Below are 16,455 nucleotides of genomic sequence, written 5' to 3'. Positions count from 1 at the left end.
AAAATTTGAAATCATGCAATTGCGAAAAATATACGTGTAATTTTCTGATGAAGGTTTTTACAAAAGTCTTTGTTGTTCTAGAACGTCATAGATATAGGCCTACTATAAATACGGTACTATAGTATAAATTGATAACTGAGCTATATAAGTTCAACTGAATTAATTCGAGTGATTAAATTATTGTTACCAAGATATTGAGATCAATTACCCTACTTTCAAACAATGAACGATTTTGTAATATCATGAGAATTGGGATAAAGGGAATCAAATTCACAACTCTTGAAATGATAGGAGACATGAAATAAACATCATTAATAGAATAATACCAGCTTTGTTGGTGGAGGCTACATAAAATAACTGTATAGCCTATACAATACAAACACATGGTAGTTTTAGTAGCAATCCAGACAGGACAGTTCAGCTGCAAGGAAATTGTTACAACTTGAAGCTTGAATCACAAGTGTAGCGTAGTGTCTCCTTTCTTGGTACAGATTACAAGAATCAATTATATTGAGAACAAATAATATTCCTTGTATAATCCAATAATAAATATATTGAGAACAAATATTCCTTGTTAATCCAATAATAATTATATTGAGAACAAATATTCCTTGTTAATCCAATAATAAATTATATTGAGAACAAATATTCCTTGTATAATCCAATAATAAATTAATAAAAACTTGTAGTACCCTTTATTATTAAAAAAATAAAAATATTTTGAAACGACTAGTTTCGACCATATAGGTCCTTTTCAACTTGAAAATTTTATGATTTTAAAATGGAAAAAAATCCACATTTCAACTTGAAAATGACCTATGGTCGAAAATAGTCGTTGTTGAAATATTTTAAATTTTCTAATAATAAAGGGTAGGTACTACAAGTTTTTATATCGTTTTATTAATTTGAAAAAAGTAGCCCATATTAGTGAAGTGTTTTTTTTCAATAATAAATTATATTGAGAACAAATGTTCCTTGTTAATCCAATAATCAAGTATTATATTGAGACAAAATGTTGCATGTAGTACCGAGCAGTTCCTTGTAGTAGGCCTATTCTCACATTATATAGATTACCCAGCTACAATCAGCTATTCAATTTATTCTAAAGTTTGATCCAATAATCAATTACTATATTGAGAACAAAATGTTGCTTATAGTTCCTTGTAGTACTCTCACATGATACACATCGCAAATCACCCAGCATTTAAATCACCAATCACCAAATGATTGATTTATTCTAAAGTTTAATCCAATATAGTAGATTATATTGGGAACAAATGCAGCTTGTAGTTCCTCGTACAACTCTTACATGATAAAAATCACCCAACTACACTCATAAATTATCAATTTATTCTGAAGTTTGATCCAATAATCAATTATATTGAGAACATGTTGCTTGTACAACTCTCACATGAGACATGATACAGATGATCAGCCATCAACGAACACAAACAATTAGTTATTCTGGAGCAACAATACATTATTAGTTGTCGATTCATAACAATAAATAATATACGGAACTGAAGGGCAGACTGAGCCGTAAATTTAGTCGATATCCTCTGCTCAGAAAAAAGAGACGGAGGAGGACCTTCCACCTTTCAAAATGTAGGTCAGGGGCCGTCATCTTGAAAGTGGACCATCGATGCATAAAATAAGCTATCTTATAAATTCACTACATTGAGATTCACTCCAAACTGTCAGCATTCCTAATGCATAAACATCAATGATACATATTCAAACAATAATGACAGTTTGAAATGGATCTGATCATGTAGACATCATCTCAGTTGTGTCAGTATTTCTAATGAATAATATCAATTCTCCCCATAATCAACAATACTGTCAGTTTATAGAGAAACGAAATGTATAGACACGGTCTCGGTTGTTTTATTATATTGTTATTATTTATTGTTAGCAGATAAAAGAGGAGCCCAGACCAGTTTTTGAACAAAAGAACAGTTGGCAATGGACACTGATCCACACTCCTCACACGATTCGCTACGCCGCTGATTCGTTCATGCTAGGTTAGATCAGCTTTAGGTTAGGTTAGCTTTCACTCACTTTGTTTCAGGATGGATTATTTCTGTTGTAGCTATTGTCGGCGGCAAATGAGATTTGTGTGCTGGTTATTGTATTGGAGTCGGTAACAAGTATAGGCTACATAAATGAGAGACGAACGTTGAAACTATGGTTGTGAATCAATGTTTTGAGAGAATCTACCAATGTTGACAACTATAATTTGTCCAAATAGGCAAGAGCTCTGAAGGATTAGGCCGACCCTCATACTACTCACACACACAAGCGCAGTCTCCTTCTGTGAATCAATGTTGTGAGAGAATCTACCAATGTTGACAACTATACTCTGTCCAAATAGGCATGAGCTCTGAAGGATTAGACCGACCCTCACACTACTCACACTCACAAGCGCAGTCTCCTTCTGTGAATCAATGTTGTGAATCAATGTTGTGAGAGAATCTACAATGTTGACAACTATACTCTGTCCAAATAGGCATGAGCTCTGAAGGATTAGACCGACCCTCACACTACTCACACTCACAAGCGCAGTCTCCTTCTGTGAATCAATGTTGTGAATCAATGTTGTGAGAGAATCTACCAATGTTGACAACTATACTCTGTCTAAATAGGAATGAGCTCTGAAAGATTAGGCCGACCCTCCTGCTACTCACACACACAAGCGCAGTCTCCTTTTGTGTGTGTGAGTAAAGGGACGGTCTGTCTACCTGTATACTACGTATAGTATACGTAGTATATCAATGGCGCAGGTAGACCGAGCGTGTGTGCCTGCGCGTGGGGGAGCGAGGGTCGGCTTAAGGCTGGGCAAAGGCTGAAAATAAACTTTCTACTGGTGATATTTTTCCAAGTTTTTCGATTTGTATATCATCTAGCTATCAAAATGAAAAAGTTTTCTCAGGAAAACATTTTTTGTGATCATTACTTTTTGAGATATGGGTGCCTAAGGTTTGAATTTATGCGACGAAACAATTCAAATTCGGTAGAATATAAATCCATGAGATTTAGAGGATGGATTCTTCATGTTATTGTTGATCTAGTAAAACAAAAATTTTCTGAAAAAAAATCAATTTTTGAAAAAGTTATTCAATTTACCAAAAATAACTCAACTAACAGTTATTTTTGGTTATTCTTAATAAATTCAATAAATATTTTAAAAATTGATATTTTCAGAATTTTTTTGTTTTACTAGATCAAAAATATCATGAAGAATCTATCCTCTAAATCTCATGGATTTATCTCTTACGAAATTTGAAATGTTCTGTCCCAAAAATTCAAACTTTAGGCGCTCATATCTCTAAAAGTAATGATCAGAAAAAAAATGTTTTCCTAAGAAAACTTTTCCATTTTTATAGCTTGATGATATACAAATCGAAAAACTTTGAAAAATATCACGAGTAAAAAGTTCATTTTTAGCCTTTGCACAGCCTTAATCTTTCAGCGCTTATGGCAGTCTGGACAGAGAATAGTTTATAGTGTATCTCAATGAATGTAATTGTTGTTTGTAATGAATGTCTTGAGTGATTGAATGAATGCAAACCTTGGAGCTAGTGGTGCTCTGTCCATGCCAGGAGCTGGTGGTGGTCTGACTGCGGATGACCTGCACACTTCCCCCGGGGATGCTCGCCTGGAACACCTCCAGCTGCTTCTTCTGGCGTCTCTGTTCTTGGCTACCATCGGCGCGGTTCCTCGCGCGTAGGTCGACGACCTGCAAAACAGACACAGAAATCAGAAATCTGTTTGGAAAATCATAAGTCGACGTCCTATAAAAGAGACTGAATTAACAAATATGTTAGGAAAATCATGAGTCAACGACGTCCTGAAAAAGTGACAGAAAGCAGAAATCTGTTCAAAAAATCATAATTCGACATCCTGAAAAAGAGGCAGATATTCAAATTCAAAATTTTATTCCACACTCATAAATACATATACATAAATCAAACAAAGCTCAACATGACAATACAATCCAACCAAAGTGTAATAATAATAAACGGAAAGTGAAAAAACCACTGGCATAAGATGACTCTTGTTCGCCAGTGGGAGTAGGAGATGAAATTATAATAAACTTAACCTGATTTAAATTGATTTAGCACAGAAGCAAATATTTATACAGAATAGTAGATTATGAAACGAAGAATCGAAACAAAATTCACAACAACAAAAAAAATTAAAAAATTCTCTCGAGTAACTTAACATATTATATAACTATGGTACTCTCAGATATGATATATATGTTCGGAAATTCATGAGTCTAAGTGCCGGTTGCACAAAAGCCGGTTAAATTTTAATCATGATTCATTCCACGAGAACCAATCAGAGAAGCCATCTTTTCAAAAAAGTCTTCTCTAATTGGTTCTCATGAAATTGATCATGATTGACATTCAACTGACTTTTGTGCAACCGGGCCTAAGTGCTAAGAGACAAAAATCATGAATCTGTTTGAAAAATTAAAGTCGACGACATGAGAGAGAGACAGAAATCCGAAATCTGTTAGGAAAATCATAAGTTGAAGAATTGAAAAACACACAGAAATCATAAATTTGTTCGGAAATGATAAATTCACGTCTTGAAAAAAAAGACAAAAACCAGAATTCTGAACAGAAAATCATTAGTCGATGACCTGAAAAAGAGACAGAAATAAGAGATCTGTTCGGAAAATCATAAGTCGACGACTTGAAATAAGACAGAATTCAGAATTCTGATCAGGAAATCTTGTGGTATCATTCTGAAAGCAGTTGAGAGTTTCCCACAAGAATGTGGAGACCTTAGGTTAGTAAGGTCAGGTTAGGTTAGATTAGGTTAGGTTAGATTAGACCTTAGGTTAGGTTAGGTTACATAAGTGACCTTGGAAACCCTGGATAAGTTGCAATTTGAGTTACCGGTACAGGTGTTGGAAGTGGATCGGAATCGAGCCATCAAATTATAAAGTTAGAGGAAGTTGAACGGCCCTGTTTCAAGTATTAAAAACACACACTATCAACATGTTGAGCTCAATGGTTTTGAAAAGATCCGATAAATTTAGACATCGATTCTACATTGAACAATACAATAAGAATAGAGAAATCTGGTTCGATATTTATGTTTTCTTCATTATTACATAACTTAGATAACTTATATTATTGTTGCAATCGAACTAACTTAATTATTGTGAAAATTCAATAATTGATAGAATGAATAAGAACAAACAAACAAGAATTATTAATCGAAGCCCTGTAGGCGGTAGTGCAATCATATTGTTAAAAACCTCCGAACTACAAACAGACAAACTTGACTGGAATAAACTAATTGCAATTTAGAGCAATTAGATTCCGAGAATCTATTTCTTGCTATTATTTTGAAGGAATAAATTACTGGAATCCTGCTTTTCACTTCATGGAAGCCTCTAAAATCCTCATAGCCCACATAATTGTAACAATTATATGCCTCCAAAATCACCAAAATTATAAGAATTGGGCATAGAAAACCCACAGCTGGGAGGCACCAGTGAACTTTCAAAGAACCAACTATGAAATGATCAATCTGCAGGCTATTCTAAAGTAGATTTCACGAATTCTCAACACTAACCCATAATCATTCACAGAGGGCAACCAACATAATCACACCGATTCTCCGGATGAAACCAATAAAACTCAGCAGTTCTATTGATGAGCTTTCCAAGGCTAATAAACTGATGCGCAGAAGGCCCACATAATGTTTTGAGTTTTCCGTTTTTTATGGGTGTTTGTCGATGCTAAATATGTTGCCGCTCATTAAACAAATCGGTTCCGAGAATCTTATAGCCGAATGTTTTTGAGCTGGATTGTTGAAGTGGGACCTATGGAAAACTGTGGGAAGATAAATGGTGGGCGCTACTAGAGTGAAATTCACGAAAAACTGTCAGCATTCCTCATAAATAACACCAAAGCTTCCCATTCAAACAATGCTGACAAATTTGAATAAATCTCGCAAGAGAGCTGAGTATCTCAATCACTCTTTCTCTCTCTTTCTTATTATTGCTTACCGTTGGGTTGCACGACAACTTATATGAGGACTTATGATGTCATTCTATCGAATCGCTGTATCCGGTACCACAGAATCTACTTTTCAGTGGCTAGCATGCTACACTAGAAATAACTAATGATCAATATATATTGGGATTTGACTGATTAATGTATACTGATAATGTTGACATTTCATGAAAAACACCGAGTTAAAGAAAATGAATGGAAATGTTGTTTATTAGTTAGAGCTAGGACTTTTTACTCCTCTCCACCACACACCTACAGGCAGAGAGAACTTTCGTACTTCTAGACTTCTAAAAGTTCTAGATTGTTTATTCTATGCTACAGATATCAGAAAATCGAACAATCATGAATAGCATGTTTCAAAATGAGACTTGTGAGTATTATTGGAAAATGGAGGGAAATTGGAAATATACTTTAAAGATATGTGGTTTTAGAAAGGTCACTCCACGTCGATAAAAGTATTATTTCTTCAAACGAAAGGCAGAAGAACAGTACACATTTTAGTAAGAGCAACAGTTTTGTTTCACAAATTCCCTTCGAATTTGAAGACTCTGCTGCTTATTTATCATCATTGATTCAATTGAATGAATTGATTTGATAAGGTCTCCAGCTCAGATGGATAACAACTGTAGCAAAAAACAGTTAGCCTAATAAGTTCCATTGACAATTTTGGGAGACTGACCTACTATTGAAATAAGAGGGGATTACCGTCGATATTACAAAAGTACCTTCAGCCAACTCCTGGCAGAAGTAGGCTGCTGAGGGCGACGGCTATAAAAAATGTATAAAGTATTATTCAAACTCAAGAGTTCTAATCTCCAAATTTCAAACTGAATTTCTTCCACATGGATTCTATTCCGTCTTATGAATTAGAGAGGTTTATGGACAGTAAAGTTAGTAGAGAGTGTAAATGAGCTAGTAATCCTGAAACCTCAAGAATCAAGTAACAATACAATATATTCATTGACTCAAAATTAAAACCCAGAAGCTACACTCAATATGGAAATATGTAATGTCACCCTATAAAATTCCTACGGAAAATGAACAGATGAAGTCTGAAGAACTGAAGATGTGATGAGTCATTATTCTTCAACTCTGATTCAACAGTCGGATGACTCAAATCATACGAGTCTTCTATTTTGCTCTCATCTTGATTTTAATCAAATTGATTCAGCGTCGGTTGTTCAAAAACAGCTTAAATTTTAATCAAAACTAGATTCACGAGAGTCAATCACCGAAAACTTATTTTAAGAAAGTTTTCTTCAGTCGTTGAATTGATCACAATTAAAATATAACTGGCTTTTGTGCAACGGGGCCTGAACCTTTCAAAACCTAAATGACGACAGCATTGATTGACTGTAAATTCATATGCAGCACCTACGCAATGAATGATGAAAAGACAAGGAATAAAGTAAGATTTACAAATCACAATAATAATTTACAGATCGCAATTAGTCTGCAATTAAAATAGAGGCAGCTGTGGAAAGTTGGAATCAAGACAGCTGTGGACAGCTGCAGCTGAGGGTCACTGCTATGCATGCAGCCCACCCACGTGAAACTCAGTCGGACACATTGACCCAGAAAGCTTGAGCAGACTTTCGGCCCAGTAAATAAAACCGGTAGGGCACACATACAGATACATTCACCAATGCAGTGCAGCCCATGCTTTGATTGCTCTCTCCTCTCCACAGCCTCAAAGCTGTCTGCTATCGAGATCTAGCAGATTGGTTACAAGTTGCGACTTATAATCGTTCCAATCATTTTTGTTGCAAATATTGACTTATAATCGTTCCAATCCGTTTCAAAAATGTTTCAGGGTAACACAAAAAATTGTTGGGTGTAATCAAGATTCTGGTTGTGAGCATTGGATTGAATCATTAGGATTTATTTCTCAAAAACGTATAGAAGTATATTGCGAATAAGCAGAATCAGAGGTGTGAGTAAGCTGTAAGGCTGTTATCAAGATTTTGGTAGGAAATTGGATTGTGACCTTGTAACAATCTAGATTTATTTTCCAGAAAAGTGGTATAACATAAATATTATAAGATAATACTAATATATAGAACATAATACATAATAATATAGAACAATTATAAGAGTATGAAACGAGTTTCATAAGAGAAGCCTAATGCGAATAAGCCGACTCAATGTGAATAAGCTGAAATGTGTATCAGAGAATGTGATTGCTGGTTTATAATCAAGATTTTGGTTGTAAATTGAGTTATATCCTTGAAAATCCCGATTTATTTTCAGAATAGTATTGACTGTTGGTTAGAGTGGTGTGGAGAGTTTCTACCGCATTGACCACAGCTTCATAGCGTCTATAATCAAGATCCTAGTATTTGGTTAGGAATGCTGACTTTAGTAATATCTCAATAGTCGCAAAAATTCCTTTCCCAAAAATGTATTAGAGTACCTAATGTAGAATACATACTGACTTTAACCAAGATTTACTTGTTGATTGGTTATATCCTTGTGAATTAAGTTCTAGGTTATATATTCTTATACTAGGTTATATCGTAGTATTGGTTATATCCTTGTGATAGTTTTAATTCACCTGAAAAATATGTGTTTTAGAGTAACGTGAAGAGTTCCACTTCTTCTGTCTTCAATCACAATTTTGTAATGTAGATAATCAATATTTTGATTGGATTACAGGCTTTATCAAAATATTTTTGATAACATTCATTACATGAGGAGAATGTGAGATGAGAATTTCTTATCAATTTCGAGCTGATTTGTGAGATAGACCTTGTATCAATTGGATTCAATATTATTTGAAAATGTATTCAAGTGAGGTATACTAAAACAAGTTGAAACTGAAAAATTCAAAAAGTGATGCAAAATTTTAACTGAAATTCAATTCAATGCTAAACTATATGAATAAATTAGAATGCAATGTCAAACTATATTAATTAATGAGAATTCAAGCTTTAGAAGATATTTATGTTTTTCACTAAATAAACAAGTATTGTGTTACCTGTAGACCAAAGTGTACATCGTATCCCATATCCACAACTCAGACACTGAACAATGAATGAGGATATTCTTGACTGAATCCAGATTTTATTCCAAGACTGATCATATACCTGCATGAGTCAGATGCAAATAAGTCTCCAGTCTGAAGCTTAACGAATTCCAACAAGGAAAACCGAGCGTAAGCATGCCGTTCCATTCCATTTGACGTATTTGGGATTCTACATTCAAAACAAGACTTCTTCAATCTCTGACAAGAAACTTGTTCGGTATAATGCTTTATGAGAAAGCTGGATTACCCAGTATTTTGAGCTTGTCTCAAAAAGAGTTGAGGAAAATGAGCTTGAAGGAAAATGCGTGAGTTGGAGAATAGCAGAAGTGATTCATCTTGATAGATCTGTGGATTAATTTAAGAAAAGACGAACTAGAAATGAAAGGAAAGAAGAATTCAAGAAACACTAGCCAAAATTTACGTTATAGTGAGTCCAAAAAGTGGAATTTCCACTTTTTATTTCTATATGAAGTTGGACTTGATAAAGTTTGAAAATGAAAGTAATGAAATATTGACAACTCACTGGATCACATTTATTTTTGAGGAAAAATAAACGAGTTTTCTTTGATAAAGGTCTATCTTACTGTATAATAAATATAGTAAATATATAATATAGTAAAGTATATATGTATAATATTATATATTAATATAATAATAATAATAATGTATTTATATTAAATATAGGGAATATTCCTATATTTCCTTTCACAATCTGAACTCATTCTTGATTAAAAATATGATACTCATCTCATCGTTCTTAATACGTAGGGTATCTACTGATCTCTCTCCAACCTCCAAGTCAATCCTATCACTTCTCTTGTTCAATTTATCTAACAAAAGCATTAAATGATGCAGCGGAGAAGATTTTTGACGCCTTTCAATCAAACTTCTTTTACTTTGGCGAGACGGACCGTTTCAATCAAGAAGCAGCTTTCGTCTATACAATAGTACTGCACAAGAGAGTTCATTATCAGCTTGATGGTACATGATGACAAAATAATGATATTGGCAAAAGCAGAGTCGTGCGAGAAAAACGAAGAGAAGGATTCTATTAGATTAGAAAGGAAGGAGACTGACGAAGAGGAAGAGAGATCGAGACGTTCTCTAGGTATCCATTTTGGAAGGGTGACTTCTTGAGACCTGTTGCACTAACTTATAAATTTTTGCGCTTCGAAATAAGTTCCTGGTGGTTGAGAGTGCAACATGCACTATTGTTTCTAAATGTTTTTCGCTAGAGGAAACTATAGAGGAGATCATATTTATCTTATTATACTTATAAGCTGTTATTTCTTATCAAAATTCTATTATACTTATAAGCTGTTATTATTCATCAAAATTCTTCTCATTATTCACCCACAAGCCAAGGATCAAGTGGAAATATCCAACAATTTTCAGTGAACTTGGATAGCAAAAGAGGAACTTGGATACAAGAAGCGAAAGAGAGGAAAATCAGAAGATGGAGAAGCGATAAGAATAAGGAGTCTGCGAGCAATCTGTCTTACGAGCGCACACACACACACACGAGCTGGTTATAGCACACATAGTAGCCTACAGTATGTGCATAGTATGTTTGTTGTGCAAAAGCAAAAAATATATAATATATACCATTAAAACATAATAGCCTACATGATTTAGTGTCATACTGGATCCTCTAACATGATTTGCAATCAGTCTGTTTCTTGTGATCTGAGCCAGACAACATACGAGCTGGTAGCAGCTTTGATAGTATTGTCTACATTATAGTCTGTCTCTTGTGCGCTTACGCTAACAAGGCAGTCATTCTATTTGGGTGAAAATAGAACATATCTGTGAATACTCTGTCTCTGGCATTTCCAGTCCTAGTTTTCCCTTCAGTTTTCCTGACAATCAAATCAGGTGATAGAATGTATACGATAGTGTGGATAAGCACAGATTTATCTGCTTCTTGTGCTTTGAGATTCTGCCTCTTATGCTCTAAAACCTGACAAAAGACAAGTTGGTGACGGTCTGATAGGCTGTGAACAATCTGTCTTTTGAGCGCTAACCCAACCACGAAAATTAGTTGGAGGTGGTTGTCATAGTCTGCGAATAGTCTGTCTTTGTTACGCTCATTCTAGTAAGGCACACAAGCTGGTGATAGCAAACATCTGTGAGTATTCTCCTGAACGTTTACTACTGTAGGCCTACCTGTAAGTCTCCTGTACTCTGACCTAACAAGGCACACATTTTGATGTTGTCTTCGGAGACTCTGTCTTTCATAAGCTCATTCCAACAAGACATGCAATTTGGTGATAGCATACAACTGTGAATAGTCCGTCTCTTGTAAGCCCACTCCTATTCCAGACAAACAATCTGATTTACTTCATTTTTCAATAGTCACAAATAATAATATACGATAATATGTTCGGGAGAGATAGAACAACAGATGATGGCACCTACAGTCTTCGGAGAGTCTGTTTCCTGTACGTTCATCCTAACAAGGCACGCGAGCAGGGCCCAAAAGAAGAAAGAATCGTGTCATTGAAATGTGCAACTGTGCTGTCTGCTGTTCGAAATGCAAGCAAGTCTCGACGGCGCCAATCACCGCATAATGAGGCACCGGTTGCAAAATTACTGTCCTGTTTCCTCCTAGCGATAGCAGTCAACGTGAGCACGTTCCCTTGCAACAGTCTGCCGACTGTCTGCCTGTGTCGTGTGCCTGTAACGTATGGTTAGCAACTAGAGAATGCAGTCAACGTGTGCACGTTTTCCTTGCAACAGTCTGCCGACTGTCTGCCTGTGTCATGTGCCAGTAACGTATGAGTAGCCACTAGCCAGTGTAGTCAGTACGTTAATTTGCAACGTCTGCCGACTGTCTGCCTGTGTGCCCGTAACATATGGTTAGACAGTCGAGTAAGGGTAGGTCGGGTGGCATGACGAGAGGATAAGATCAGAGACAAGAAATATATCTTATGCTTATCCTTTATCGATAAGATGCAGCGAGAGTTTCTACACATTGATGGGGAAGATAAAATAAGTTGAAAGGATAATTGAAACACAAAGAAGACAACCAACTTAAACCTTGAGAAGAGGGTACGAGGAGATTCAGTTGCCGAAACCTTCACGGCACTATTGCAAAAGAAGAAGTGGTAAGCTTAAATCCAATAGACTAAAAAGAAGCAACACATTGCGACACTATTTTGGCAATCCAATAAGTATTTAAAACTATAAAATTACTGTTATATTGTAAATGGAACTAGTAAGAAGACATGTATAGCTTTATAAACTGTATACATGGTTCAATTTTTTCAGATGAGTATATTTCTAAGTCTGATATTAATAGTTGTGATTTTTGACTATGTTTGCGAAAAGTTGAAGGGTCAATGAATAAAATAGAACTATTTTGTAGAAGTAAAAAGTGGTCAAGTACTTTTTGAATTTGTAATAAGTTTTGAACAAAATGATTGGATATGTGAGAAAGAGTTGTAGAGACATTCTGTCTCCATTAGGGCCTACAATCAGTCCGATATCGGACTATTAGTATAATTTCTATAAATTATAGTTTCATTTCTCTGGAACTTTATAGTTTAAAAGTTGAAATCGATAAGAAAATAACATCAAAAGAAATTCATATTTGTGGGTGAGGTAATGGAGGATAAAAATAATTAAATTCAAAATGACTGAACCAACTCATGAGCAGAGAAAACTTCTATACTATATTATTTTATTATATGCTCATGAGTTAACGCCATAATTGACTCTTCAAAATAGACTTGGATTTCCATCAGCAATGATGATTGAATGAATGAAAAAGTGCGAAATTTATATTGGAAAGCTATCGATACTGATTGAGAGTAGAGACTTAGCACACATCTCCCTCGCAGTTGATGTTACCTGACACCTAACAGAATCTAATTTACTGTAACAACAATTTCTCTTAGCTGGTTTCACAGTAGCCGTGTAATAAAACAAAAATAAACAGTTGAGAAATCGAACAAGTCATCGAAGCTGCCAAATATATCGACCACAAAAACAAATATAAATTTACCCGGCCTGGACAGCTTTCAAATAATGGGAATCGACCACAAACGACTGCTGACTTCTCAAGGTGGGCTGTAAAATTCACCTGGCGGGAGATTGTGGTCTTCAGACCGCGACCTGTGGTTGCAACCACTGCATGGTATCGAATTCGTACAATTTCTAACCATAATCTAGGCCTCCATGGTTTCCAACACCCATCCATTGAGCAATGGCGGATCCCCTTTCAGATCTTCTCCAATTTATTTACAGTTCACAGGAATTATGTAATTGATAGTGGGTACATAACACGAAAGAAGAGATACTACAGTCAGATTCATTCAGAACTCTGCCATCATTGATTAAACGGCAAGCATCGAAGTTATTTACGAGAAATACTGACAATTTAGAGTGAATATCACTGCGATAAACCTTTGGACAGTTTAATTTAAACAACGCTAAATGGGCGTAATGCCTACAGAATGGTCGGCCTTTTTCACAGCCATAAATTGTTGGGAACAACTTTCACCGACATCTCTTCCAGTGTGACAGATTCACGGAGAGTGGGATTTTGTGTTGCAATTGATATCTGGACGAAATACTATCCATTAAACCATTGACTAATGTGGGTAAATAGCATATTATCAATGGATTTATCTGGGATAAAAAGGATGATTGAGTAGAGTCGCCGTGAACTTATTTCAATATTTTTTCTATTATCTGATGCAAAAGTTTCAATGCCATATAGAAACAACTGTGTCCCACAATGTTATAAATAATCAAATTCAACATTGCAAGGACCAAATTTATGTAATTTTTATCGAGAAAGCAGCCTAATAAATTGAATAATATAGTGGTAGTATACACAAGCAACTGGGTCTCTTGTAATGACCAATTGCTATGATCCAACTTCAATATTCTTAGAGAGACTTTAATGCAGTATCGAGAATTGATCATTAGACATTTTTTTTATTGTGCATGAATTTTAATCAATTAAATGAGATCACTGTCACTATGAACAAGCATATTAGTCTCACAATCTTACAGAAATAATATATACTTTAATATTGCAATGACCGATTACTGGTATGATCTAATTTTGATTCAGAGAGACTTTAATGCAGTGTCAAGAATTGATCATTACGCATCCATTTTCATTGAGCAAAAAGTCTAATTAATTGAACAAGATCACTACCATTACCACAATAATCAGTGATCAATAACAGTCTAGTTGAACAATAGGCATATAATAGATTAAACTATCTATCTAAATCATCCAGTTAATCCAGGTCTAGGTCAATCTTGCATCAAACTCACTTGAATGCTCTACTTCAACACTCTACAATCTATTGCAAATGAAAGAAAATCATGGAAAGCTTTAATTAAAATAGCTTGAGGCATACTAGTTTTGGTAATTGAGTTTGGTAAATGAACAAACACTGTTACACAATAAAACACAGGAACAATGCAAAGCAAAATGTTTGGGAAACTGCGAACAATATCTTCCCAGAGATTGTTTGTTACATCCTATACTCTCTATATCTTTTTGCGCGAAAAAGATCATTGCACTCATATAGTTCTCGGTAGCAGTAAATTGTTTTTTCTCCACTAATGCAATAGACCTGAGCGCATGAGATTTATGTGTAGATAGATATGAAACATAATTGCAAGCTCTAATGAACAGGAATCCTATAGTCAAGGCCGGAACTATTGTAGTGGATGATGCATGGAGAAGAAATATGATGTAGACAGGAAGTAATATGTAAGGTGTAGAGGAGAAAAAAAGAAGAGGAGGAAGATGAAGAAAAGGAAGAGGAGAAGAAGGAGGAGGAGGAGGAGGAGGAGGAGAAGAACATGGGCGGTCAGTAGGAAGAACGTGGGATACGTGGGAAAACACGATGAAAAACGATGTTGTCTTAATTATATTGCCGTGTAAATACAGGTCCCTGTTAGGCTGGCAAGTGGCTGCAAAGATGGTATGTTGAGCTTGTCGATATCATCTCAACAACAATTTATACAGACACCACATACCAGCGAAGTATTTAGTCTCTGTACTGTCAGAATTCCTCATAAATAACATCAATACTTCCAATCTAACTAATCCTGACAGAATGAAGTGGAACTCACAATAGGTAGAGAGTTGTTCAGTGGTGTAGTTCATGTGTTCTTTGTTGGTGCAGAGTGATAATCATTGCCAAAAATAAACGGTGCTATTATGAAATACCTAGTGTTCAATTTTCTGTAGAGCAGTTTGTATGTACAGCAAGATGTGGGGGCATATTGTGATTGAATTTGTCCAGTTCTGCGAGATTCAATATTTGTTTTCGTAGAAGACAATGAACATTCGTATGGGCTTATACTTGAGAGGAAAAGTCATTTGGTGAATGATTATTTGTTTTCTCATACTCACAAAACACTTTTCAATAACTCAGATGAAAAGTCATCAGTTCTTGGTGGTTTATTTCAAATCCTCACGTAAAAACCATGTAACTCTTGAATGAAACTTTACTTTTTCACTTTTCTTCAACAGTAAATGGTCCAAACACTATAATCTGTAAAAAAAAATTTGTTTGAAAATTTCAGTTTCTAATCTACTACACTGTCATTCCAGTGCAGTATCCTACAATGACAGTGTTCAGTGTAAGGTAAAAAGCTATTCATAGCTTTACATTAAAACCTAGATGGAATAATTATTGATTCAGTTCCATAAGTTTTGCCAGAAATTTGCCACAAAAAATTCGGCTCAAGGGTCTTTCAATTTCTATGTTATGTTACATAGATTTGTTCTGAATGTAGTGGTACAAAGGTTCCAAGGGGATTTTGAACAGCTCATCAAATCAAGAATTTCGGCGTCAGTGGGGGTTCCTGCTATCGAAAAACATGAGCTTTATCAAAATTTCATTTGACTTTATATTTTGTCAATTCCATCATAAGTTTTGTTATTATTTTATTAGTTATTTCAACTCATTTTATCAAGGATATCGTGGTTTATGAAGGTTCTAAAAATCAACCGACACATTCTGTCAATTTCGTAAGCTGTGGTATAGTTTGAAGGTTTCAAGGAGATTTTGAACAGCTCATTTTATCAAGAATTTCATCGTTAATGAGGGTTTAATATTATCAAAAGCTTGAGTTTCAACAAATTTCTGGTTGAGTTCTATCTTGAACAGCTCATTTTCTCAATTATCAATGATTTCGTCTTCTTTGGAAGTTCCTAATCATCAAATACATGCGTTTTGCAATTTTATCAGTTGAGTTTTATCAATTTCATCATAAGTCTTCTAGTTACTTTATTAGTAATTTAATGAACAGCACTTTTTATTAAGGATTTCTTCGTGTATCGAGATTCAAAATCAACAAACACATTCTGTCAATTCCATAAGTTGAATTATGACATTTTTCAGTCGAGTTTATCAA

The 16,455-nt window shown here is 34.9% G+C and overlaps 1 protein-coding gene across 2 annotated transcripts in view; it reads right to left on the bottom strand.

Moving 5' to 3' along the window:
- LOC120353229 overlaps nucleotides 1-16,455 on the bottom strand; it is a 163,066-nt gene that overhangs the window by 6,611 nt on the left and 140,000 nt on the right. Inside the window, exons 1-2 of one of the 2 annotated variants that reach the window (XM_039436113.1) lie at nucleotides 9,016-9,137; nucleotides 3,572-3,739 (exon numbers count right to left, since the gene is read on the bottom strand). In XM_039436113.1, coding sequence (XP_039292047.1) covers nucleotides 3,572-3,739; nucleotides 9,016-9,045 — 198 coding nt within the window. In that variant the 5' untranslated portion in view covers nucleotides 9,046-9,137. Of the gene's footprint in view, nucleotides 1-3,571; nucleotides 3,740-9,015; nucleotides 9,138-16,455 lie in introns of those variants that run through there. The other variant, XM_039436112.1, reaches the window with a different exon arrangement.

This window comes from Nilaparvata lugens, chromosome 10 (assembly GCF_014356525.2).
Source record: "Nilaparvata lugens isolate BPH chromosome 10, ASM1435652v1, whole genome shotgun sequence".
Taxonomy (NCBI): Eukaryota; Metazoa; Arthropoda; class Insecta; order Hemiptera; family Delphacidae; genus Nilaparvata; species Nilaparvata lugens.
The sequence above is the reverse complement of the archived record's forward strand: the minus strand, read 5'-3'. Positions and strand labels throughout refer to the sequence as shown.